The sequence below is a fragment of the Coccinella septempunctata genome, chromosome 4 (genome assembly GCF_907165205.1).
Source record: "Coccinella septempunctata chromosome 4, icCocSept1.1, whole genome shotgun sequence".
NCBI lineage: Eukaryota > Metazoa > Arthropoda > Insecta > Coleoptera > Coccinellidae > Coccinella > Coccinella septempunctata.
The window spans coordinates 1-27344 of record NC_058192.1 but is presented as its reverse complement, the minus strand read 5'-3'; the positions used below and the strand labels follow the sequence as shown (position 1 = coordinate 27344).

At 36.9% G+C, this 27344-nt stretch overlaps 4 protein-coding genes across 7 annotated transcripts; 1 reads left to right on the top strand and 3 right to left on the bottom strand.

Annotated features, from left to right (window-relative positions):
- Positions 1-495: 495 nt before the first annotated feature.
- On the bottom strand, positions 496-7440 carry LOC123310884 (EF-hand domain-containing protein 1-like). 2 transcript variants are annotated; one of them, XM_044894569.1, is made up of 11 exons: positions 7256-7440; positions 5849-5856; positions 5431-5784; positions 5204-5359; positions 4931-5094; positions 3016-3181; positions 2340-2704; positions 2117-2241; positions 1387-1692; positions 985-1218; positions 496-883 (listed from the first exon to the last, which is right to left on the bottom strand). In XM_044894569.1, exons 1-11 carry the CDS (start codon positions 7287-7289, stop codon positions 555-557), a joined length of 2241 nt encoding a protein of 746 aa, XP_044750504.1. In that variant the 5' UTR covers positions 7290-7440; the 3' UTR covers positions 496-554. The 2 variants fall into 2 exon arrangements, with proteins under 2 accessions (XP_044750504.1, XP_044750503.1); XM_044894568.1 differs by lacking the exon at positions 7256-7440 and adding an exon at positions 6288-6422 and having other exon boundaries at positions 5849-6226.
- On the top strand, positions 6418-17386 carry LOC123310882 (CD109 antigen-like). Of its 2 annotated transcripts, none has more exons than XM_044894567.1 (19): positions 6418-6502; positions 8246-8438; positions 8860-9093; positions 9301-9551; positions 10124-10454; positions 10864-11049; positions 11124-11345; positions 11846-11980; positions 12039-12311; positions 12368-12422; positions 12479-12689; positions 12831-13135; positions 13758-13918; positions 14062-14459; positions 14713-14932; positions 15068-15592; positions 15818-15993; positions 16056-16342; positions 17102-17386. In XM_044894567.1, coding segments are annotated over exons 1-19 (4368 nt in total). In that variant the 5' UTR covers positions 6418-6500; the 3' UTR covers positions 17305-17386. The 2 variants fall into 2 exon arrangements, with proteins under 2 accessions (XP_044750502.1, XP_044750501.1); XM_044894566.1 differs by lacking the exon at positions 6418-6502 and adding an exon at positions 6536-6778.
- A 143-nt stretch (positions 17387-17529) lies between these two features.
- Positions 17530-20399, bottom strand: LOC123310885 (protein I'm not dead yet-like). Of its 2 annotated transcripts, XR_006537406.1 has the most exons (6): positions 19940-20399; positions 19609-19798; positions 18906-19381; positions 18463-18843; positions 17911-18265; positions 17530-17833 (listed from the first exon to the last, which is right to left on the bottom strand). XR_006537406.1 is itself a non-coding variant. In XM_044894570.1 (5 exons), exons 1-5 carry the CDS (start codon positions 20294-20296, stop codon positions 17981-17983), a joined length of 1689 nt encoding a protein of 562 aa, XP_044750505.1. In that variant the 5' UTR covers positions 20297-20399; the 3' UTR covers positions 17530-17980. The 2 variants fall into 2 exon arrangements, 1 of the variants encoding a protein (XP_044750505.1); XM_044894570.1 differs by having other exon boundaries at positions 17530-18265.
- Positions 20400-25382: 4983 nt separating this feature from the next.
- LOC123310732 (extensin-like) lies at positions 25383-26416 on the bottom strand (the record flags this gene model as incomplete). The annotated part of the gene is made up of 1 exon (XM_044894366.1): positions 25383-26416. A coding segment is annotated over one exon (1034 nt), but the record flags the coding sequence as incomplete, so codon positions are not given.
- Positions 26417-27344: the final 928 nt, after the last annotated feature.

Here is a 27344-nt window from a genome sequence, read left to right as displayed (position 1 = left end):
AGAGGATATCGACACGGGTCATTTTTTCGACTAATTCGAGGTCGTAGATCACGAATATGCAATTAAATTTTTTCCATGATCAGTATTTTGGGATATAGACAACTTTTAGTTGAATATTTCGAAAAAATTGGTCAACTTTAAGGAGTTGTAGCATCCAGAAAAAAGGGACTTGACATATGCAGAATTTTTTGTTGATAGATTGATTCTTTGCGAATAAAATCTCCAACCTTCATTCACCTACCTCTTACAGTTTACAGTTTACTACAAAATTGACCGATCGATCCGCCTTTTATCAGGAATTTCTAATATTATTTATCACGATAAATTCTACATGGAAGAAATGGTGCTCTATCCATATCCAGAAGCTTTCTGAGTTTTTTATCTTTTATCTATTCTTGTCGTTGAAAACCTTGTAATAATAAAACAGTATCAGCTTATTCATACGCAAACGCTTCTTGTCGTTTCAAGAATAGCAATAAATTTGTTTACAAGACCTTCTTTTATATCACAATTCTTATTAAAGCAGAACGAAAATATATAAGTTCTGTGGGACATTATGACTGTTTCTTATAGTCGCTGCAATCGCAAGTTGTTTTTTCTCTTTTCAAATCACATAAATCGTCACTATCTCTTATACAACGATCCATATCGACATTGAATCTGACTTTCTTGATGTTGCATGGATTTGGTGGCAATTCCGGAGGATTAACCATTAAAGGTCCCGTTCTAGGAGTTCTCCCATGACTTTCAAGATCTTCAGGTTCTCGGCATTCAATATATTTGTCTTGTTGACATATGTTGTGATGTTTCTTCAGTATGTTGGAGTAGTACTTTTCCAGTTTTTCTTCTGGAGTATCAATATGTTTCGGAGTGTATACTTCTCCTGTAAAAAGGTAAGAAATTACATATAACTCATGCGGAAAAAAATATTGAAATTATAAAAAATTATAAAATTGAAAAGCAATTTTAATAATTTTTACCAACCTTCAGCTGGTTCCTCGCATATCTCTTCTTTTACTTTCCCAATATTCACATCAATAGGGCATGGTTTTTCAGTCGTCATAATACCATGTGGAGGAACTTTATATGTATGCATTAAGCTTCTCTCATAAGCTTCGGACAGCTCAGCTTTCTTTCGCTGTTCGTAATCTTCGTCAACAGGTGATTTCATTCCGTAACATACTTCCATGCTTGTTTTCTGTTCTTCCATTTCTTTCCCTATCATAATGAAAATAAATATCTTCAATTTTCATAATCAAATTAGGTAGGTACATACATAATATTATGTAACATTTATAACGATTATAATAAAGGATGTGAAAGAATTCGACAGCAACGTTAAGCTTTCCCAACATATAAATATCGTGAAAATGAGAAGGGACGAACCTATAGCATCTCTTTCTTCTTTCTTCTCTTGTTCCAGACTTTCTTGTATGTGATCCTTAATATCTTCTTTTAAGTAACCTTTGTTAAACATGTAATTTCGCATATTTTCTATTACGCAACATTGAAATTTCTCAGGATTAGCTTGCATATACCTATACACATATAAATCAGCACCAGTTATGACGAATCTCTGCTGAAACACCGTTATAACAGCCCCTATGTAAAAATCTCCAGGTGTATAGAAGGCTGGATCCAGAGGATCACTTCCTGGTTTCACTAAATGAGTTGCTTTGAGGTATTTTCCACCTAAAATATTCGAGAGAAGTTTATTAGATGTATGTACATTGGCGGTAGGAAAGATGTGTAAGTACTATGTATGAATATACACTGTGTTCTATCCATTCATTGCATTCCAGTTAAAGAATTCGGGATTATTGTTCAGGTTGAAAATGTATTTTGTATTGAATTATTGAATAAACACAAAAATTTTCATTACCGAATTGATATGTGGCCGATACTTATCAAAATCCACGATTTGTATTATACTTTTACGAGAGAATTATTTTCTCAGATTCTAGTTTTCAGTTTTCGAGATGAATATTTTTGACGGCTCGTGCGAAAGCTTTTTGTCTTTCATCGAGTAGTGAATTTTCATCGAAATAACAAATCTTATTTGATTAACTCCGATATACGAATTTTAAGTAATTCATAAAATGAAAATTCAACTCACCAATAATGCCGGAATTATGAATTGGAGGTTCATGTATCTTACAGGTACCGTCACCCAAAGAATAAAGAAGTAAAAATTTGCGAATAGTGTCCTCAGGATGAATATTTTCCATTACCATTTCGTACCTTCACGAGAGAAAGAAAATTATAAGTATAAACAGTTTGATTGATAAAGTTTCAAGTAGCAGAGGTAATATTTTTATGGGAAATGGTTCTAGTCTTACCTCAGGTATTTATTAGCATTAGAGATTTGTCTTATAACATCTTTCTTAGGTGGTTTTGGTAGAAAACTTAAAGTGTTCTGTAAAGAGTCCTCGAGACCACCAATGCCATTGTGAGGCGGCATTTGCCTCTCTGGGGGTTGAGGTTTTTCTTTCTCGATTGGCACTGCTGCTTTCTGTTCTATGCAGAGTGCTTGTCTGTAGTAGTTTCTGGTGTAAGGATCGCAATCGTACAGCAACATCTTTCTACCGAGAATGAAAATGGTATCTCCTACTTTTAGATCTATAGGTTGGTAGAACTCGGTAACTTCCGCATCCGATAACTCCAAATATAAAGATGGATAATTTATTGGTATATCGGTGTATATCTGGAACAACCCAAAAGATAACTATACTATAGTACCGAGCAAACTGAATAAGATACAGAAAAGAATGAAGATATACATATCTATGTGCTTAAGAGCAGATCGGAAATGCTCAAGAATTCGAAACAATCAGGGTTTTGGTTATTTGATATTTTGTGGTATATTACGGGGGTTAATTTCACAACTTCCCCCTTGACATCGATTCTCTTGGTTGAAAGAGGAGACAAAACAGAAACAAAAAGTGATTTCTTTTATAAGGTAGATTTTTTATTGTCTCAGTTTACTTTATAATTTGTTCACAGCAACAAAATTACCTTAGGTATTTTCGTCCTCCTCAACAAAAGCGGGAATGGATCTCTACCATCATTTTTAGTATGAATTTCCTTGACACAAATAGTATCATCAGCGAGAAAATACAAGATTTCGAATTTTCTCAACTCTCCATATTCACTGTCCCGGTCATCCCAAACAGCGTTGAATCTGTAAGTTCGAATTTTTTTCATTTGTCCAAACTGAATTCCAACAATTAAAGATATACATGTCTAAATTAAAGTACCATACAAGGTAGGTAGCATGATGTAATGAATCCCAGTTCTCTGAGAAAATTGAAGTTCATTTTAGTTCACTCCTTTCATTTCACATTTCCGCCTTTGAAAATATTTAATTCTCAAGTATTCAGTACATTCATTCCGATAGGCAGAGTAAATGTAAAAAATCGTTTATCTGTGGTTAACGTTGTTTTTCTTGCATGCCGTTGAAGATTTTGACGTTTTTCTGATGTTGATATGCGATAAACCGGAGCTGACGACGTTTTTCACTCTTGTCGCATTCAGGAATTTTCAGAGATTTTAACGTGTGGGGGGATTTGCCTATAAAAGCAGATTTTTTGTCACTTGACGCTCTTTACTCTCTTTTCTCTTGTCTCTGCGATTGTGTGCCCGACGAGTCGATCAGCGAATTTAGAATAAATTTTGTGTTACGAAGGTAGTGCTCTTAGAAATTAATTTTTATTTTTCGTTTTTTCCCGCGAGTGCCTTGAATAAAGGAGGTAGGTCCCCGTCTACACCGTTCAGTTTCTTTATTAGACCTACACCGGTTATTTCTTTGACACTGCTGTACTGTATCGTTTTCTGTTATCTTGTGCCGTACTTTACCCTGTTTCGCGAGTCTGACTTTTCCCTTCGCTATCAGTCATGGTGCGTAAGCCCTTGGAGTAGAGAATAATAGATACCACTCGTCGTCAGTGAAATCCCGTAGTTGCGCTCAAAATAGACTTTTTCTTCGCTATCAGTCATGGAGCGTTAGCCCTTGGGGTAGCGAGTAAAAGTCTCGAGTAGATCCGCCCTGGTTGTGTTTCTTTCAGTTCTGTAGAAATACAATTAATTATATCCCGATACTGTATAGCAAGTCATTTCACTTGGCGAGGTCATCCTTAGTATCCATTTCGTCAGTTCTGGTTGGCGCATTTTATTGAACAACCTTTGATTTTTTCACTGTACCCGGTATATGGTATAAACTTTATAAAGTGCTCGTGATCGGATCGAATTTCCCGAATGTATGTTTGCTGATCGATTCGCTCATATTTCATACCTACACATATTTCCGTTGTATATACAATCAGTTGTATTATAATCAGTTTCCGAAGGTGTGAATAAACTGGTACATAATTTGATTTTGACTACTTCGTTATCGCTACCACTCTAGATAACAGCGAACTCTATCTCCGACTAGCAACTACTCTGGTAGGTTTGCTATTCTTCCTAGTGAAAAGAATAGCTGGCGCTCGAGATAAGTTTCTCCGAGGAAACCACGTCACAATGAACTATTAGCAATAAAGCAATTGCTATCAGTTAGTACAATGTTTCTATTCAGTCATTCAGTGATTCAGTCGAGAATAAAAATTATGCAGTAAAATGTGAAGAACTCTTCATCGATAACAGTCATATAATTCATATATTATGAAGAGGTAAGGAGAGGGATCATGACCCTCACCTTGCCCGTGGCCCATCACGGTCAAACCATGAAAAAAAAAACACGACATAGTCCAGTAATGTTAAGGACAACTGCCCGTATACGTTTTAAATTTGGCCACCATGAGATGAAGAGAGAGAAGAATGTTTAATTAGGTAGGTGGGTATGCATGATTCCACGATCGTACTTAAATTGACTGCGATTGGTTTTAAATAAGTCGACAAAATTCATTTTTTACTTATATTTTCTGCTACTCACTTCAAAATTTGCCTGTCGTATTCCAGGAACCTTCGGAGCTTGTTGTCAGCAGGTGGAGTTTTGGAAGTTGTTATAGGTTTTTTTAACGCTCTTTCCATGGTATATGGGTCGAAAGGCATTTCTTCAGAATCCGCCATAATCAAACCTTGACTAGCCATGTATTCCTAGAAATTCAAATTACCTATATCATAATGAAACTTATGGTTCTTACATACATATGTAGATATATGTATGATATAAATAAACATAGGAAACTCCATAAATGTATTTCACCCTAGTAAAAACGTCACAGTCTACTGTATGATACACTGTTCCATGTATTGCAATATCTTTTCCTATTCCTAAATCTTTCCATGTCCAGTACTCTCCCCTATTATTTTTAGGTATTTTAGCTCTTCTCACTAACTTTCCTTGTTCCATGCCAGCATTCTCGAAAAAAATATTTAGATGTATTACCCACAACTACGACTTTTATGAAATCGCTTGTAATATCTACCTACCGGTGTTCTTGGTTCAATCACAGTTATTGTATCGTCTGACAAGAAATAAATTAGGTTCACTTGACGAATTCTATAATGTTCTTCTGCTGATTCAACTACCGTCTGTTTGAAGAAGGCTCTAAAGGTAAGACATTTTCCATCATAATGAACATAATGGGGTATGAACTGAGGAAGTGCAGCTGCTCTTGTTCTTCCATAGGTGAGAGAAGGGTCATATCGTACAGGATCAGACTTGGTGAAATATTTCGCTGTGTTTATTTCAAGTTCCCGACCACCAATACCTACGTAATCCGTTTTGGGTAAAGAGTATCCTGCACATGTATCTAGTGTGTGACTGAGCTTGAAATTGGTTAACTGTAAAATTAATCCGGTAGTTGTCAATCGATTCCGAATATCTCTTCGTACAACAAATACTTACTGTTGGATCTGTAAAGGTAAGACCTGGTAGTTTAGGTAAACCTGTCATTTTCAAGAGATATCAATTGAAATTAGGAGAAGAAATATCATCTTTGACAAATTGAGTCACTATGGAAATTGAATAATATTATCGATCAAACAATTTCTAAAGGTTTTTTTACTTTATTGATTTTTCAGGTTTATGTAGGAACTCTTGTTCATCATGAATTAATTCATCATTAAGTAAATGAATAATATACAAAATATTTATTTATGATATGCATTATAAGTAAATAATATCGTATTGGAACAGAATCAACTGGTCCCGAAAATCTGATAGCGTCATTTTCGTTACGTAGAGTATCTGGGTTGGGCTAGGTAGGTATAGGTATCTGAAAATCTATAACAGTGGTCGAAGATAATAATAGCAAATAAGAAAAGCTTAATTACATAGTTCTCACGTAAATTCGAAAAAGTACTACCATGTCAGGAATTCTTCATAATTGAGTCCAATATCCTATAAAACTAATAGCATGCACAGAGCAGAGTCCCCACTATGTAGAAAGTGGATTGTTATATCACTTTGTTACAAAATACTTCAGCTTATGTTATGTTGTGATCAGAATAATAGTGTAGGATAAAACTCGACCGAAAACCGAAAACGAAATATAGAAATGTACGTAGGATCCACAGTAACATACAAGGCAAACTTGATTTCCATTTTCCAGCACCTATGTCGCATAAGCTCGTTCAATCTACCGATGTAGATGGAACGGTCGACATCTGATTTTTAACTCACTGATGAATATTACAAGAAATTTCCTAAAAGCTTAGGAAATAACTTGAGTGATTAGTTTTTGTGTATTTCGCGATTTGATGTGCTCGATGTAATGAAAATGTTTGGTTCTACTATTTTATTTCTTTTCATCATAAAAGGTTCCTCTGCATATGGGTAAGATTAAATTTATAATTTTTTCGTAGTTTGAAAGTAAGGTCTATTCAATATCCGAGAAAATTGATTGAAAAAAAACAAGTTGTTATCGTATGAATCCAGGATTAGGGAATTCATGGATGCCTATAAATGATGAAATATATGAATACCTTTGGAATCTGTATAATTCTTTTCTAAGGTGTATCAATATCCGAACGATTAAAGATCATTACCATCATGTTGTCGAAATGAATTCAATGATATTCAATTCCAAGCTTTTTCTTTCTGCATGTTACGCCATAACTAACGTCCGATATGAATTCCTTCAGAACTTTCTTGGTGATTTGTTTTCAATGAAATATTTGTAATATTTTATTAATTTACGTCCTATACTTGATATACGATAATTAGACAGAAGATTTCCCTCAGTTTCAAACCATACGTTTCCTTCATAAGAAACAAAAGATTTCTAAAATTAAATTTGTTGCAATGACTCACTTAATATCCCAAGGTGAGAATACAATGACGCCATTCTTCTTACTTTCTGTATTGGATATAATTCAGGAATTCCCTTTTGTCAACCTTGATCTTCGTGCGGTTCAACTTCAGCAATTCGCGAAACAAATTCACCAAGCAAATAGTTCAATACACATATTTAATTTGATATTTTTCGATGAATATTGATGGAATAAAGTCATTCGTTTTATCAATATATGCATATTCCAAATATGCCATGCCCTAGTGGGCTATTGCCTAATATAATTTCCATACCGATACCTATTTTATTTATTTATTTGCAAATTGAAATTCTTACATGTAATGATGTAATATCTCAATTATCTATAGAGCTTCATTCAATACGAAAACAATATTATTTTATTCATTTAATAGCAATGTGAACTTAATTTTAACGGACGTAACCCTCATTATATCCTTCGTTGTATGTTAAAAAATAATTTTAGTGTATTTACTGGGATGTTAGGAAAAATGTGGATTACTCTTGACTTGATCTAATTCTATTCTTTAATTACTAATTTTAAATTCAGAATCCCTTGATGGTGTAGAGTTGAAGGTAACTCACAGAGAAGCTGGATTTGAGTGAATTAACTGAATATTATTTTTCAACTTTTAGTTCACATCGCTAATAAATTGAACTGAATTTCTTTACACTATAATTTCATTTTTGCCTTTTTTTTAAATGCTTGAACATTCAGAAAGTGCATTACATAGTTCTCGGTTTGTGAATATGTTTACCTATGATCAAAATTTAGAGTTGACGACGCGACGAGTAAAATTTGAAATTTATTATGAATGAAAAAAATTTCATCATTTCTCCCAGGTTTATGGAGTAAAATGCTTTTCTGGGATCTGCAAAGACCCCTTTATCATGGTGCAGTTCTTTTTCCTGAAAACTATATTGATGCTATTGTATATCATCTCAACACATGAATTCAAATATAAAATTAAATTTTCATAATATATTTCCAGGTACTATCAAGTGATAGGTTCTAAAAATATTAGACCTCTGAGTGATTATCACGCATCTGTTAGTATATCAGAATCCTCTGGACCTGCTCTCATCAAAGTTATTATCGAAGGAATTTCTTTCAACGGTTCTGTGGTGAATATCGAAAGTGAAAAGCTAATTTCATCATATAGCTCGAAAATATTTTCATTAAAAGTGAGTTGAAGTTGTTTTGTCAATGTTTGAGTTTTGCACAAATAATAATAGGAAAGAAATGTGAACGGTAATTATGTCTTATTGTATAAAAAGTTGATTCGAATGTAGGTAGATACATTTCATAATATGTATTTAGCGAACAATATTGTAGCTTCGAATTGAACTTATTCTAGTGAAATGTTCCTAATTCTTGTTTCATTATAGATTTTCATCAAGTATCGGCACAATAATTCGATACGATTATATCCAACTCTTTTATTGTCCACGAAATTTCTATAGAATTTTACTTATTTTTTTCATCAAATTGGCTCATCGTTCAATGATTTTTGATTGCCAATAAAAAGACAGGAAAATTGTTTTATTTTGTTATGCAGACAACCAAAAGTGGCGTTTTGAAAGTTCTGAATCAATTCTTCAACAGGTTCCGCTTATATCTCCAGGAGCATACAGACTTCATGTTCAGGGCCGAAGAGGAATTGATTTCATTTCTTATTACCCTTTGAATTTCTTGGAAAAAAGTTATTCGGTATTGGTGGAAACAGATAGAGCTGTGTATAATCCAGGATCGAAAGTTTGTTTCAGAGTGTTGGTATTAGATTCAGAACTCAAACCAGTACATAAAAACAAAACAGGACCAATCGTCATACAGGCAGTGGTAAGAGTTAATGATCAATTGCCTATCATTTCTACGATAAATATTAATAGAAATATAAGATAAGAGCTGTACATATTATATGTCTCTCTGTAGGGAGACCTAATAGACGACTCTGTTACATACCTAGTCAGGTATTGCCTTTTCCTATGAACTAATAATGATTATTACCTATTATGTATTTTCATTAGTTCAATGCCTTTGTCATAGGATGCTGATGGTAACAAATTAAGGTTGTGGAAGAATGTCGAAATTAAAAATGGAATGTTCTCTGACGAATTCAACCTATCTCATTATCCAGTGTTAGGGAGCTGGAATATAACAGTCAAAATTCATGACCAAGAATACTTCAAGACCATAAGAGTGGCAAAATATGAAATACCCGGTTTCAGAATAGATGTCGATACGAAAAGACATATAACTTTTCAAGATGGTAAAGTTAGAGCAAAAATTAAGACTTAGTAAGTAATATTTCGTAATATTGTAACATCTACTCCATTATCTCATATGAATTTAGAATTGTATTTTCGTGACTTTCATGCTTAGCAAAATCAGTAAAAGAATTCAGGAGATGAGGATTGGCGGGTGATACCAAAGAGTACCTACTAATTTTTATTTCTCTATTATTGGCCGAGAACATCCAAATAGAAAAAGGAGCAAAAAGAAACCAAAATGCTTATTAACTCTAACTATTATGATATAATGGAATTGTAACAGAATTGATGTCTGCCGATATATTTGACAAAAACAAACTTTACTTATATTGAGTTTGTACGAGTAATAAAATACAAAATGACCTGTGGAATTTTTGTCTGTTTGTCTGAAATAGAGGAACTAAAACCAGAAGTAGAGACGTAGAGACTAATGTGCGGATTTTCATATAGGTGTTTCGAATTTTTGTTGTTGTAACTGACAGTAAAATAATAGGTACTTTTTAATTCAGTGAAATATTCAGTTTATGATGCGCGTTCAGCCCAGACGGTATAGTAGCATAGTTCCATTTGAAATAATTTTGTCCTTATTATTCTTGCAGTTATCATCATGGTAATGCACTTCAGGGGGAAGCCACAATTAGCGCATTTCCAACAATATATTCCCGAGTGATTCAGCCAATATTTCAAAATCCTATCAGAAAAGTGTTTTCTATTGACGGTTCAGTAACTGCAGATTTTGAAATAGAAAAAGATCTCAAATTGAATGATGAGTATGAAAGGAATATTGTCCTTGATGTTTCAGTGGAGGAAAAATCAAATGGACGAAGGGAGAATATAAGTGTTATGGTTTATATCCATAAGTATCCATACAAAATTGATTTGATTAAAACTTCAGATTATTTCAAACCAGGCCTGACATACATTGCTTATGTAAGTGAAAATTAGGAAATAGTATTCACTTGTATGTATAAATTTTTTTAAATCATGTAAGCTGAGTCTGCGCATTGTTACAGCCTGTATTCAATTTTCTAAACGGACTGTTTGAGTCAAAAATAAATATATTATATTCTAGCTGTTCGACTCATAAAATTGGTGAGGATATCTGAAATAGAAATTCTATATAACCATTCCTATTTAGCCTGAATAACTAAAATTTTGGCACTCCTACATATTTTTGTATAGAAATATTATTCCTCAGCTCTGTTCACACTATCACTCGTAAAATTTGTCTCTTTTCAGTTGAAACTGATTTGATTTCCGATTTACTCTTTTCATTTCACTAAAAATCCATGAGAATTCATGGGTAAGTTGGATTCAATGATGTGGAAATTATTTACAGGTGAAAGTTTCCAGGCATGATTCTGGACCACTCGATGTCGACCAACAGATAATTATTAGACATGGATTTTCTACAAAGGATGAAGTTCCCATTGAGAATAAGTATAAACTAAACCGACTTGGAATTGTCAAAGTGAAATTTCCAGCTCCTGCGAATATTTCCAATAGCACTGCACTCAGAATTGAAGTAAGTATGATAAAATAAAAGGTTTATTATGGCGATGCTAATATGAAAATTTTCAATTATAATTTTTTTCATAGGCACAATATGGAGATCTGAAAGAGAGGATATCACCAGTACTTTCTGCTATATCCTATAGTAAAAATTTTCTCGATGCTATTCTCGAGACTGATAAACCTCTGGTCAATCTTGATGTGGAAGTGTCTATAACATGTAGTGAGCCTATGGATCATATTAATTATGTTGTTATCGGGAGAGGTGATGTGATCACTTCGAAAACTTTACGAGTTGATAATAAGAAGGTATAAAGGATACATTTTTTAATAAATACATGTAGGTACTTGGCACAACTAAGGAGAATTCAGGGCATGCAGACAAATTATGTGAATTATAACTCACAGACATTAAATCAATTTCTCAATTAACTGTGGTAACATTTCACTATACAATATCATAAGCTTGCTGTGATTTTTTCCAACTGGTTATCAACTCTGACTCTTTTTAAATTTTTAAAACTCATTCTTATAACATAGAAATGCTTCAAAAGTAGCAATAAATATCATATAAATTAGGAAATATCTTGTTAAACGCAGACAAAATACTCGGAATTCTCTACTTTCCATTTTTCAAGACACACTCACAGTTTGATAGAATGAAATAATATTAGAAATACTTAATTGAAGGAAAATTAACGGAGACAAATTACTTAATTCTGAGGAAGCACCTCTTCGGGCGGGACTCGAATCCGCGACCCCTTGATTCTTCTTGATAATCTTGATTAGCAATAATAATTTTATTCCAGAATATCATGGTTGTATTTAAAGCAGTGCACGCTATGGTGCCCCTTGCTCATTTTATAGTCTCTTATGTAAGGAAAAACGGAGAGATGATTGGAGATACATTGGATATCCCAATAGGTGGATTATCCCAAAACTTCGTAAGTAGAAATCGATACACATTATGTATGACACATTATACATGTCCGCAAATTACAGCTGGACATAAAATCGAGTACAACAGAGGCCGAACCTGGCTCAGACCTGGAAATTCAAATGAAGGCTGAACCTTTTTCTCTTGTGGGATTATTAGCCATTGATCACGAAAGCATTATGCTTGGTAGTGATAACATTTTATCCGAATATATTATAGCAGATGAACTTCTTGGATACGATAGTGCGATGATATCAGATTATTCTAGACCTTCCAATGATAAAAGATTTCGTTTTCCTTGGAAACCAGGTGGTAGCAATATTCATAGTGGTATAGAGGTGAATATTTTCCGCATTAATTCATTTCCAAATCTAATAACCACCTTTTCTTTTAGGATTCTGGAGGAGATTTGATTACAAATGCACATATTTCGAGGAAAAAACTAACAGGTTAATAGCATTCACAATTCTAATCAGTGAAATTTTTCATATAGACACATTTTTAGTGAATGATATCTACTTGAGGCCTACATTGCACGATACTAGTACTGTGAAACCGGATAGGGGATTCGGTTTACCAATTCACCCTGTTACTAGACCTCCATTAGCAGGACCATATGCATTTAGCAGAATACCCACCCCTGTATGGAATATACCGAAAGTATATTTACAAAGTGAAGTTTTAGAAACTTGGATATTTTCAAATTTTTCTTTGAGGTAAAGTATAGTATAGACATCAACCGATAAAATGCTTCATTATAGAATTTCAACTTTTTTTATACTTGAATATTGTGTACCTATATCAGTAGGTACTTGTAATAAGCCAATGTTTCTTATTCGTGCGAACTCTTATTATAGACATGATGGGACATTGACTATAAGAAGAAGATTACCGAATAAAATCGGAACTTGGAGAATGCTCGGATTCTCTCTCGATGCAGTGAATGGTCTTGGCTTTATGACACCAAAAAATTATCAAGCTAGAAAGTCTTTCCATATCAAATTGGATTTACCTTATTCGCTTCAAAGAGGAGAAGCAATCAATTTACCTGTTCACATTTACAATAATAATGAAAGAGATATGGATATAGAAGTAACGTTCCATAATGTGGATCAGAACTTTGAGTTCATTACCGTTTCCAATGACGTTACTGCTTCCAAAAGTTTGTATCAATATGAAGAAAATATCGAACTAATAAATAGCAGCTTCCTAACATTGACACAATGGTGAATGAATCATTGGCAATAATTATTAATCGAGGTGATTCTTCTCTTTGCTACTCATTTCTAGAATTAATTTGTCTCATACAACAGCTTTCTCGATCTTGTCACCTCTATAAAATAGGAAGGTAGTAGTTTTTCCTCTCCACTTTGAAAATATCAGTCTAGTTCAGATCATTTTCGAGGTCTTTTAACAAGATGGCTCATATTAATTTCCTTGTGTGAGTATAAACATAAATAACCTACTATAAATTAGTTTTTTAAAGTCCGTCGTCATTCTTCTATAACAAAGAACAAAAGAAAGTATGTTTGAAAAATCATTTCGGATATAATGAATCAATGTATGTTTTAGGAAATTTCGCGTTAATTCTGAATTTTTTGCCATGAATAACCGCTATGAAAAAGATTTCGATAACACATTCAGAATTTGTATCTAGAACCACGTCTAATTCATATAATCCTAACAGAAACTCAAAAAAAATGAATCAGAATTATAAGCAGTATTTGAATAATATACTTGATCCATTTTTGTCTCTCCCAATTATATTATTCTTTACTCAACAGCAACTGAACCATTCCAAAGAAGACGAGTCTCGATTAAAAAATATCAGAATGGATCAGCTTGGTTTTTGATTTCACCTCTCAAAGTAGGATCTTTGGAAATAAAAATTACTGCGAGTAATCCAATCAATCAAGACGCCGTTCTCATGTCCTTACTAGTGGAGGTTTGTTATTTTGCGATTATTATTCTTTTTATTTATCTATAAACTCATTTTATAGTAACTTGAAGTTAAATCAGGCGCTTATTACCTACTACACGGTGTATGTTCAGAACCAATTAACACTTAATCGATTTTTTCCTTTTCAGCCTGGAGGCGAAACTGAATATTACAGTAAATCGGAGCTTGTAGACTTGAGAAGAGAACGATATATGAAAAAGCAGATTAATTTTACTCTGCCAAAAAATATAATTCCAGATTCTGAAAAAATTGAAGTAGCAGTAGTAGGAAACATTTTAGGGCCTATTCTGAGAAATCTAGATAATGTCATCAGAAAACCTACTGGTTGTGGCGAGCAGAATTTGTTGCATATCATGACGAATTTGATTGTACTAAAATATTTCGAAAGTGCTAAACTAGATATGCCCAATATATACTCAAGAGCTGTAAATAATTTGGAAGATGGTTATCAGACCCAAATGTCTTTTAAGAGGAAGAATGGAGGGTTTAGTGAATTTGGAGAAAGGGATGATGAAGGAAGTGTGTGGTGAGTTTTCTTGCTTAATTATTATCATGATAAGAATTCTCGTAATGAATATTATTGAAAAAAAATGGATGTGTATTTCTTCATTTCAGTTTCAAAAATAAGCGAATTCCTAGTAATTAGTAGAGTGCGCGATATTTACAGAAGGCTCTTTGTAATCTAAAATATTTAATGCAACAGATTCTGGGACTAATCCGAACTGAATTACTCAAGAATATTTGAAATACATTGAAATTTTATTATTTTGTGATTTTAGGATAACTGCTTATACGTTGCTTGCAATCAGACAAGCATCTGAATTCATATATATTGACGAAAATATTTTACAAGAAGGCTACGAGTGGTTAATGGAGAAACAAAATTCTAACGGAAGTTTCTATGAAACTGGTAACATAATACATTCTGATATGCAAAATAGAAAAGGAAATAGTCTGCCGCTGACATCTTTCGTCCTTATATCGTTTCTTGAGAATCAGGTCAGTTATTATTATTCATCGTCATCGGTGTAAATAGTGAAACTCGGCTGGAAACCTAACTGTCCTTACGTTTTCAATATAAAAGTTTGAAAATATTTTATCGACGGATTTTTTATATTATTTATTCATTTTCAGAGATTCACTTCTAAATACAAGAACTTAATAAATAAAGGCTTAGATTACATAGCACGAAATATAGAAGAAAATGAAGAAACTTATTCCCTGGCCTTATGTAGTTATGCTTTACAATTATCCAAACATCCTTCGAAACAGAGTGCATTTAATCTATTGGACAATAGAGCTAACTATACCGATTCGATGAAATGGTGGTCTAAGCCAATTAGTGATAAGGACAACCCATGGAAGAGTTTTCCAAGATCACTCGATATAGAAATGACATCATATGCTTTGCTATCTTTTCTTGAAAAAAATCTTTTAGAAGACGCTTTTCCTATACTGAATTGGCTGTTGAAGCAACAGAATGACCTTGCAGGATTTACATCAACACAGGATACTATGGTTGGACTCCAGGCTTTGCTTCAAATATTGATGAAATTATCAGTGTCTACTAATTTGCAAATTGAATTCAAATATTCACAGAACGATAGTGGCAAATTCCAAATAAGCGAGAATGAAGCAACAATTGAACAGCGATTCGAAGTGAGTTTCAAAAGACCATAGAAGTCAATATCCTGGCTAGGTCACAAATTAAAATATATTATCTACACTATTCAACGACTTCGTCTCGTTTAGTAAACTTCATTGCCAAAATCTTGCAAGTCCTCTGTTGGTAATTTTAGACTTGAGAGGCTGAAGTAGAGGGTTTTGATGAACAGCTTGTTGAATTTTGATAGTTCCATATTTGACCATAAAGACTTTTTGCAGATTAGCAAAACTTCAAGGGAAGTCAATTTCACAGCGCATGGAGAAGGACTAGCCATATTTAAAGTTTATTATCAATATAATAAAGTCGTTTCTGGCCCTTGGCCTATGTTTATTTTGGATCCACAAGTTGATAAGAGTTCAAATCTTAATCATTTACAGCTTTCAATCTGTGCTAGGTTTGTATTATCAGTTTTTCAGTACCGAATTCATGTCAAATCTTTTTTGTTTTTATCGGCAGATTCATCAAAGGGACAGAAAACACGAATGATGCGACAAGCAATATGGCTGTAATGGAGGTAAATTTACCGTCTGGTTATATTGTCGATGTTCATTCTCTACCCAGCCTGGAATTCAGTCAGAATGTACAAAGAGTCGAATCAAAAAATAAGTTTACCAAAGTTATTCTATACTTCAACAACGTATCTAGCATTTTCGAGTACTGTCCAACAATTTCTGCATTCAGAATTCACAAAGTAGCCAATCATAGGCCTGTACCAGTGGTGCTGTATGACTATTATGATACTTGTGAGTACAGTTGAGAGATATAAAAAATAGGAATGAGGAAAAGTATTGACGCGAAGTCACTTTTGCGCGCTTGTTCAAATTCATAATCAAAAAGGTCATCAATCCAGATATCGCTATAAGACACAAATACGATCGAGTTGAATTGCAGAATTTGACTGCCGCCTGGCGTAAAGTTCTTGAGATAAAATTTAATTTAATGATACGATCCCCACAAAATTTTTCACTTGTGTTCGTATCTTCAACTTCAATTAGTAACTAGTGAATGAATATCCTTTTAATCGGATTCAAAAGGAATCAATTGAATCAGGTAAATATGCGTTAACAGATACTACTGACGATAAAATGATTCAGAATTTTCAGGAAAATGAAAAGATTGATGTCTCTTTGAAATGAAGAAATAGGATCACGTTCAGACTTTCTGCAACATCCTAAATATGGGAAAAAAAATTCTTTCAGCAATTCATTTTGTATCATAAAACTTTTGTAGAAATGTTTGTTTTTACAAGGTTGCACAAAACGTTAAAGAGAAGGGAGGGGCATTTATAATCAATCATCCTGTAATGAGCCATCAAATAAATCCTGTAGACAAAATATAAGAACGGATTGAATTTAATTTGGCCAGCTAATCGTTTGAGACCATGTTCGTTTGAAAATAACTATAGTTCCTAGGAACAAGCCCGCAAAAGATTAATTATTTCATCCCTTTCGCCAAAAGAACTAGGCTCAGTAGTTATGATGAAATTAACGATTTTTTTTCAGCGAGACGAGCAAGAATATTTTACAGACCTCCTGACACTTCTGTTTGCGATATTTGCACAGACATTGACTGTGAATCTGCATGCGTTATTTCGCCAAAACCTCAAATACGTGAAGGATGGAGTAGTCAAAAAGATGGGTCAATTCTTTGGAGATCCACTCTTATTTCAGTGTGTCTTCCTCTTCTTATTGTATTTCAAAACTAGCAGTTAGTTATTCAATTGGTTGAACAAATCTGTAAATTCTTAAAATGAAATAGGTGGATTATATTTCACAGTACAAGAACTACTTCATTCTATAATTTCTATTCATTGAAGTGTTACCCATATCTATAAGTACATAATAGTCTTCCTTTGTAATAACATTATATTAATAATATATTTATTGATTCTTAATCGCTTCGAAGTATTCATATTAAAGTTCTTTTTGATTTCACAAAAATATAAACTTTTGAACTGGCCAGCATTTATGTTCGTGTGATTCGTTTCAGTATACAACGATTGACTTCTTAAACTACGTATAGTTCACAGAAATTCTATATGCTTAAAAGCTTAAACGTGGTTTAAGAATTAAATCATTGTTTACCGAAAAGGTGCTTAATTTAATAACTGTTGAACATACTATTAAATATTAAATCAATATAAAGTGAGAAGTTTATATCCCTTCCTTTGATGAATCGAGCCTAGGGGGGATTATATGAATAAATTCTTTTTTTGTTAATCCTGAGTTCGTCCTCTACAAAAGACAGCATGTAGATAATCATATTATATGTATAATTCTTTATACAATCATATTGAATGAAAAATACCTACTCTCTATGATTATAAATCAGAAAAATTTATAATTGTCGCATGCTTATGGAGAGAAAGTGGGTTGGTAATATTACTCTTTCACAGTTGTTGATACTCCAGGATCTAGTTCCATATATGCATCGAGCGGAAATTTATCAATCTCTATCAAAAATGGCAAAAATCCTGCGAAAATCATAAGTAACACCATATAAGATATTATTGCAGTTCCAAATCCCACCTTCATCATTTCTGTCGTTGGTATATTGATATAATTAGCAACCAGAGCATTTGGTGGAGTTGAAACAGGAAACAGGTAGGCGAAGGAGCATGCGATGGTGGAAGACCACATGATATATTGGGGGTGAACATCTGTTGCCTATAAAAACAATTCAAATGATTAAGTTTATTGAAATTTGATGAATCACGTGATGAATAGTAATGTTTAATGTCGAATTCCTTCAGCAAATGACAAGTTGTACCAACTGATTGTATTATGAATAGAATGGTTCTGTAAATTTTCTGGCAGAAATTGTTTGAATAATGAACTTGCAAGTGAATTAACAAGCTAATTACCTTTGCAATGGTTGCCAAAATTGGTATTAGCATCCCAGATACGGCGACATTGGTTGTAAGCTGCGTCATAAGGGTCGCCGCAAGTGCTGCAACAGCGAGTACTCCAAATGGAGAATATGTTTCCATCCCTTCTAAATCTCTAGTCATTCTCTCGCTTAAACCACTATTGTGGCTACCTTGAGCGATAGAAAAACCTGCCCCGATGACGAATATCAAGGCCCACGGTATCCTTCTCAAGGAATATTTCCATGTAAGCAATCCGTTTGACTGACTGTTAGGTTTTTTCTCCTCATCTGAACTGAATGTATAACAGCATCTGGTAGTTCTAGGTACCAGGAACAAAATCAATAAAATGGCCACCCCAGCAGTTGCATCTTTTATCTGGAGCGTAAAGAATTATAATTAAGTTACACTCAAGTAATCTTATTCATGAATTCAATTACCGTAGTGTCATAAGGTACCCAAAAGTCTGCCCAACCAGGAAAGAATTGTGGTTCTCTCAAAACCCATAATATAACTGCTGCCAGGAAACATGTAGCTACAGCGATCTCATGAAAAGTTATCCATCCCATGCGCTGCAGTTTTTCAACGATATAAGCTTTTGCAGCGACCGTTTCTTCCGTAGAAGCTTTGAATTGTTCAGCAGCTGATGATTTCGGCCTGAAAAGGCCCATGTATAAAAGCTCTATCCAGAAGAAAGTTATAAACATTGTGATTAACATGAAAGGCACACAAAGCAAGAGCCAATGTCCGCTGTTGACCTTTAAGTTAGGAAACGCTGTTTCATAAATGCCTTTGTATGCAAGATTACTTGCATTGCCAGTCAAATAACCGGTACCTCCTATTGTAGAGGCATATGCTATTGTGATGAAATAACCCATCGTGGATCTCGTAGGTCGTCTATTGACTTCATCTGGACCTGCAACATGAGGAACAATGCATGTTCAAATCGTACATGACCTTTTTTTGCGTGGTTGTTCCTGGGTGGAAATTTCGTTATGCAAAAGAATTCTTTTCGGCCTTTTAAGTTTTTATAAAGAATTAAGTTGATTTATTAAAAAGGCGTTACGAAGTTGTAACATATATATTATCTACTCTAATGAAGAAATTGTTTATTTTTAAATTAAATGGTTACCCTTTTCCTACCTTCTTCATCCTGTTCCAGACGCGCTTCCTCTTCAAATATTCTACCCACACCATGTTCTTCTAGTTCCTTGAGTGTTGTGAAGACAATGGGTATCATCAAAGCTGTAGTTGCTGTATTCGATATCCACATAGATATAAACATTGTTACACATGTGAATCCTATATGTAATTTTCTTGGACTAAAACCTATCTGTAAATCGAACATATGCTATAATAGTATAGTCAGATCGAGTGGCCCTTTGTTAGAATATCAGTAAATTAAAACAGGCGCCCAAAAGATTCTCACTTCATGTCAGCGATCTCCTTATTATTGAAGTTATATTTTACTCACCAGTTTTATGATATGAAGGGAAATTCTCATTTGCAAATTGCTGGATTCCACTGCCAAAGCCAGCATATAACCAGCAATCAATAAAATAGTGGGTTCCGTAATATAGCAAGCAGCGGTTTCTTTGGAATCAAGAATTCCCATTAATGGAAATAATGCTATGGGAATAAGGCTCGTAATAGGAATTGGGAGTGCTTCTGTTATCCAGAGTCCTGCCATCAGAACAATTACGTAGATACAACGATTTGAGGTATTATTATTCACGAGGAAAATAGGCAGTAAGCATACTGGGTAAAATATTATGAAAACAGCTTTCCAGTAGAATTTGAACGCAATCCGGAGATTTTTACTGAAAGACATTAAAGATTCAGGTCTGTTCCCCGAATATACCTATATTTACAATGTCAACTTTTGATTATACTCCACTATGACTAATTCAGTTTTCATTCTGACATTATATCGAAATGGTTCAGAACTTCAGAAGTAATGAATCTATGATCCATGCAACATTGAAGTATATAGGTTATCAAGAATTCTCAACTTGTAATAATGGTATATTGTATTATACAAATACCTAGATACAGAAGTGGCACTGAATGATGGGTGGTTGAAATCGAAAAGTAATGTTTCTTGAAAGCGTTGCTATGGATTTCCACTGCTCAAGTATCAAAAGTGAATTAAATCCCAGGAATTGAATTATCTTTTAATCCCTGAGGAATAACGCGTATGTAAAGAGCGCGGGTAGAAAACGTGAGTGTTAAGCGCGGGTAGAAAAGGTGGGTGTCAAGCGCGGGTAGAAAAGGTGGGTGTCAAGCGCGGGTAGAAAACGTGGGTGTCAAGCGCGGGTAGAAAAGGTGGGTGTCAAGCGTGGGTAGAAAACGTGGGTGTCAAGCGCGGGTAGAAAACGTGGGTGTCAAGCGCGGGTAGAAAAGGTGGGTGTTAAGCGCGGGTAGAAAACGTGGGTGTCAAGCGCGGGTAGAAAAGGTGGGTGTTAAGCGCGGGTAGAACACGTGAGTGTTAAGCGCGGGTAGAAAAGGTGGGTGTCAAGCGCGGGTAGAAAAGGTGGGTGTTAAGCGCGGGTAGAAAAGGTGGGTGTCAAGCGCGGGTAGAAAAGGTGGGTGTCAAGCGCGGGTAGAAAACGTGGGTGTCAAGCGCGGGTAGAAAACGTGGGTGTCAAGCGCGGGTAGAAAACGTGGGTGTCAAGCGCGGGTAGAAAAGGTGGGTGTCAAGCGCGGGTAGAAAAGGTGGGTGTCAAGCGCGGGTAGAAAAGGTGGGTGTCAAGCGCGGGTAGAAAAGGTGGGTGTTAAGCGCGGGTAGAAAACGTGGGTGTCAAGCGCGGGTAAAAAAGGTGGGTACAGCAGGATTTCTAGCGGTTTCGGAGTTACGGACCTTTTGTACTGACAATGTCGATCGCGAAAAAATTTAGAAATAAGGAAATCCTATCGATATTAAGTTTTTATTTTGAACTCATAGGTACAGCAACATATTGAGTACTTTCGGAGTTATTGATAATATGCATGTGAAAGTGATCCAATATTTTTTATTTTATAGTTATTAATTCCTAGTAAGTAGTATCGTTACCATAGTTCTAGTTTAAAGTTGTTTTTTCATAATAAGTTATTCCCCTTTTGCTCTTGGTAAATTCGACCTTGGAAATCTGTAACCGATTTCCACAAAAGAAGGCAGGGAGAAGGCAAATCAGTAGTTTGAAAGGAAATTGTTAAAGAATTCAGAAATTTCATTCTTACCGATTTTGACAATATTGTTAGAGATGAAACTCAAAAATTTCAAACTTAATCATTTATTTTCGTAATGAAAAGAAATATCGAGGGTAGAAAGCGCGGGTAGAAAGCGTGGGTTGGGATGCGCGGTAAAAATCGCGGGTTGAAAGCGTGGAATCTGGAGAATAATGAGCTTTACTGATGTAAAAATGCTGAAAAACAAGCCATACAACTGAGGGCGGAGCTTAATAAGTGGGCGTGGCCTTATAAAAATGGGCTAAGGTTTTACTTCTAAGGGTTGGGGCCGTCCGATTTCGATGGAATTTGGTACGTATGGTTATTGAGGGTCATAGAATCAATTGCGATCATAAAATATACAGGGTGGATCTTGAGAGTGGTGGTGGAGCACTTTTTTGGTCGTAAATTTTTTATGCTATAAATCGATCAGGATCGTCGAGATGTCTCCTAGAAAGAGTAACATAATTATTCTGTATCTTGAAAATTGTAGAAGTTATGACGATTTTTTGATTTTACAAGGTTTTGCCAATATCTCGCTCATTATGCATCCTATCGCTATGAAACTTGGTGAGGACGTTCCTTTCGTCAAGGCGGTTCTTTTGGACCCTTAGGTACAGCTGAATTTCCAACGGTTTCGGAGTTATAATCGTTTTTGTGAATTAAAGGTTTCCCCATTTTCTCCCTTATTCTTCGACCGATATCGATGAAATTTGGTAGGTGGATTCTACGTCGAAAGACGCATCTTTGAGACCCTTAGGTACAGCTGGATATTCAGCGGATCCGGAGTTATCGACCTTTTGCTCAGACAATGATCAGCCTATATTTCGCTCGTTTTCCAACCGATTGCGACGAAACTTGGTACGAAGAATGTAGTTTCTATAACGAGTCATCTGTATCCTTAGGTACAGCTAGATATTTAGTAGTTTCGGATTCATTGATGATTATGAGTTTTCAAGGGACACCCTATATCTCGGTTTCTACACAGCCGATCTTCATCAAATTTGGTACGTAGAACCTCCTTTTGAAAAGAAGTATTTTGACACCTTATTTATGGAGATATCTTCAGCGGTCCAGAGTTATTGACCTTTTGGACTTGGTAAAAAAGACCCTTTATCTCTCGGTTATCCAACCGATCGAGACGAAAGTTTGTAAGGTGATTCCACAGAGCTTTGCAATGATACTGTGTGAATTTCAGGACCCTAAAATGAGTACTTTAGGGGAGCAAAATGTAAAGTTTGATAATTTGATCATTCGATTTTGATAATAAATTGCAGGTTGAAAGTTCATAATCTTTATGATCCTCTGGTAAGATTATTAGCACTGTAGGATGACTATTTTAGTAGATATTACGATGCAAAGTTGGACAATTGGACCATTCGATTTTAATAATAATTTGCAGGATGATAGAACAAAATTTTTGTGATCTTCCGGTATGATTTTCAACACTCTAGGATGAGTAATTTAGGAGTTATTAAGGTGCAAAATTGAACCATTGACCAATCGATTTTGATTATATTTTGCGGGAAGAATCTACATCATCTGCTGATGCTACTGTAGCAATTGGAGCACTCTAGAAGTAGTAGTTTACTAGAGAATTGACCCCTAAATATGTCATTTCTAGGCCTTTAAGTTTGCCATTTTACGGCCTGGTAGTTCTACTTGCTTCTAGTGATTGTTCGACATGTAGATACAACCGGCCGCTAGGTTAGGTGAGGTTAGAATCGCGCCGTTAAGCCGGAAGAAAGAAGAGGTCCCCCTCTCCGATTTTAAAAATATTTGGCACAGTGATTGGGGTCGATGAGTAGATGACACGGTTAAAGTTTCAGCTCAGGCAAATCATAATTGTAGGAGAAAAATGACCCTAAAATACGACATTTTTAGGCCTCCCAGCTTAGCCATTTTTGCGGCCTAGTGGTTCTGCTCGTTTCTAGTGATGGTCCGGCATGTAGATGCAACCGGCCGCTAGGTTAGGAGAGGTTAGAATCGCGCCGTTAAGCCGGAAGAAAGAAAAGGTCCCCCTCTCCGATTTTGAAAATATTTGGCACAGTGATTGGGGTCGATGAGTAGATGACACGGTTTAAGTTTCAGCTCAGGCAAATCATAATTGTAGGAGAAAAATGACCCTAAAATATGACATTTTAGGCCTCCAAGTTTAGCCATTTTTGCGGCCTAGTCGTTCTACTCGCTTCTAGTAATCCTCTGGCATGTAGATGCAACCGGCCGCGAGGTTGGGTGAGGTTAGAATCGCGCCGTTAAGCCGGAAGAAAGAAAAGGTCCCCCTCTCCGATTTTGAAAATATTTGGCATAGTGATTGGGGTCGATGAGTAGATGACACGGTTTAAGTTTCAGCTCAGGCAAATCATAATTGTAGGAGAAAAATGACCCTAAAATATGACATTTTAGGCCTCCAAGTTTAGCCATTTTTGCGGCCTAGTCGTTCTACTCGCTTCTAGTGATCCTCTGGCATGTAGATGCAACCGGCCGCGAGGTTGGGTGAGGTTAGAATCGCGCCGTTAAGCCGGAAGAAAGAAAAGGTCCCCCTCTCCGATTTTGAAAATATTTGGCATAGTGATTGGGGTCGATGAGTAGATGACACGGTTTAAGTTTCAGCTCAGGCAAATCATAATTGTAGGAGAAAAATGACCCTAAAATATGACATTTTAGGCCTCCAAGTTTAGCCATTTTTGCGGCCTAGTCGTTCTACTCGCTTCTAGTGATCCTCTGGCATGTAGATGCAACCGGCCGCGAGGTTAGGTGAGGTTAGAATCGCGCCGTTAAGCCCGAAGAAAGAAAAGGTCCCCCTCTCCGATTTTGAAAATATTTGGCACAGTGATTGGGGTCGATGAGTAGATGACACGGTTGGAGTTTCAGCTCAGGCAAACCATAATTGTAGGAGAAAAATGACCCTAAAATATGACATTTGTAGGCCTCCCAGTTTAGCCATTTTTGCGGCCTGGTGGTTCTACACGTTTTTAGTGATCCTCTGGCATGTAGATGCAACCGGCCGCGAGGTTAGGTGAGGTTAGAATCGCGCCGTTAAGCCGGAAGAAAGAAAAGGTCCCCCTCTCCGATTTTGAAAATATTTGGCACGGTGATTGGGCACGATGAGTAGATGACCCGGTTTAAATTTCAGCTCAGGCAAACTAGTATTTTGGGAGAAAATTGAGGCCGAAATATGACATTTTTAGGCCTCCCAGTTTAGCTATTTTTGCGGCCTAGTCGTTCTACTCGTTTGTAGTGATCCTCTGGCATGTAGATGCAACCGGCCGCTAGGTTGGGTGAGGTTAGAATCGCGCCGTTAAGCCGGAAGAAAGAAAAGGTCCCCCTCTCCGATTTTAAAAATATTTGGCTCAGTGATTAGGGTCGATGAGTAGATGACATGGTTTAAGTTTCAGCTCAGGCAAACCATAATTGTAGGAGAAAAATGACCCTAAAATATGACATTTTTAGGCCTCCCAGTTTAGCCGTTTTTGCGGCCTAGTCGTTTTACTCGCTTCTAGTGATCCTCTGGCATGTAGATGCAACCGGCCGCGAGGTTAGGTGAGGTTAGAATCGCGCCGTTAAGCCCGAAGAAAGAAAAGGTCCCCCTCTCCGATTTTGAAAATATTTGGCATAGTGACTGGGGTCGATGAGTAGATGACACGGTTAAAATTTCAGCTCAGGCAAATCATATTTGTGGAAGTTACGGTCGGTTAAACATCTTCAGGTCACGGATGTTTTAGTTCGCGCAGAGGAAAACGCATAGGTAGAAAGGGCGGGTGGGAAGCGTGGGTGGGAAGCTCGGGTGGAAAGGGTGGGTTGGAAAAAAAAAAAAACCTGGGTTGGCGTGAGCGGGTAAAAAGCGTGGGTTGGAAAGCGCGGGAAGAATGTGTGGGTTGGGGTGCGTGGGTGGGGTTGTGTGGGATGGGGTGCGTGGGTGGGATGCGTGGGTGAGGTTGCGTGGGTGAGGTTGCGTGGGTGAGGTTGCGTGGGTGAGGTTGCGAGGGTGGGATGCGTGGGTAGGGATGCCTGGATTGGGTTGCGTGGGTGAGAGGAGTGGGTGGGTTGCGATGTGTGGGTGAGGTTGCGTGGGTTGGGTTGCGTGGGTGAGGTGCGTGGGCTGGGATGCGTGGGTGAGGTGCGTGGGCTGGGGTGCGCGGGCTGGAGTGCGTGGGTGGAAGGCGTGGGTTGTGTTGCGTGGGTGAGGTTGCGTGGGTTGGGTTGCGTGGGTTTGGGTTGTGTGGGTTGGGTTGCGTGGGTTGGGTTGCGAGGGTGAAGTGCGTGGGCTGGGGTGCGTGGGTGAGGTGCGTGGGCTGGGTTGCGTGGGTTGGGATGCGTGGGTGGGAGGCGTGGGTTGGGGTGCGTGGGTGAGGTGCGTGGGCTGGGGTGCGCGGGCTGGAGTGCGTGGGTGGGAGGCGTGGGTTGTGTTGCGTGGGTGAGGTTGCGTGGGTTGGGTTGCGTGGGTTTGGGTTGTGTGGGTTGGGTTGCGTGGGTTGGGTTGCGAGGGTGAAGTGCGTGGGCTGGGGTGCGTGGGCTGGGTTGCGTGGGCTGGGTTGCGTGGGTTGGGATGCGTGGGTGGGAGGCGTGGGTTGGGGTGCGTGGGTTGGGTTGCGTGGGTTTGGTTGCGTGGGTGGGAGGAGTGGGTGGGAGGAGTGGGTCGGGGTGCGTGGGTGGAAGGCGTGGGTCGGGGTGCGTGGGCGGGAGGCGTGGGTTGGGTTACGTGGGTAGGGGTGCGTGGGTGGGAGGCATGGGTGCACAGTCCCTGAGATATCGACTTTAATTTTGAGGAGGGGGTTTTGGTGGGTGAGAGCCCCACACGAATTCGCAGCATTGCACCGCCCGCTGCGGAGAAGCCGGTTATCGGTTTCCCCCTACCTCGTAGGCACAAAAAAAAAAAAAAACCTTGGTTAGGTTAGGTCGAGGTTAGGTTAGGTTAGGTTAGGTTAGGTTAGGTTAGGTTAGGTTAGGTTAGGTTAGGTTAGGTTAGGTTAGGTTAGGTTAGGTTAGGTTAGGTTAGGTTAGGTTAGGTTAGGTAGGTTAGGTTAGGTTAGGTTAGGTTAGGTTAGGTTAGGTTAGGTTAGGTTAGGTTAGGTTAGGTTAGGTTAGGTTAGGTAGGTTAGGTTAGGTTAGGTTAGGTTAGGTTAGGTTAGGTAGGTTAGGTTAGGTTAGGTTAGGTTAGGTTAGGTTAGGTTAGGTTAGGTTAGGTTAGGTTTAGGTTAGGTTAGGTTAGGTTAGGTTAGGTTAGGTTAGGTTAGGTTAGGTTAGGTTAGGTTAGGTTAGGTTAGGTTAGGTTAGGTTAGGTTAGGTTAGGTTAGGTTAGGTTAGGTTAGGTTAGGTTAGGTTAGGTTAGGTTAGGTTAGGTAGGTTAGGTTAGGTTAGGTTAGGTTAGGTTAGGTTAGGTTAGGTTAGGTTAGGTTAGGTTAGGTTAGGTTAGGTTAGGTTAGGTTAGGTTAGGTTAGGTTAGGTTAGGTTAGGTTAGGTTAGGTTAGGTTAGGTTAGGTTAGGTTAGGTTAGGTTAGGTTAGGTTAGGTTAGGTTAGGTTAGGTTAGGTTAGGTTAGGTTAGGTTAGGTTAGGTTAGGTTAGGTTAGGTTAGGTTAGGTTAGGTTAGGTTAGGTTAGGTTAGGTTAGGTTAGGTTAGGTTAGGTTAGGTTAGGTTAGGTTAGGTTAGGTTAGGTTAGGTTAGGTTAGG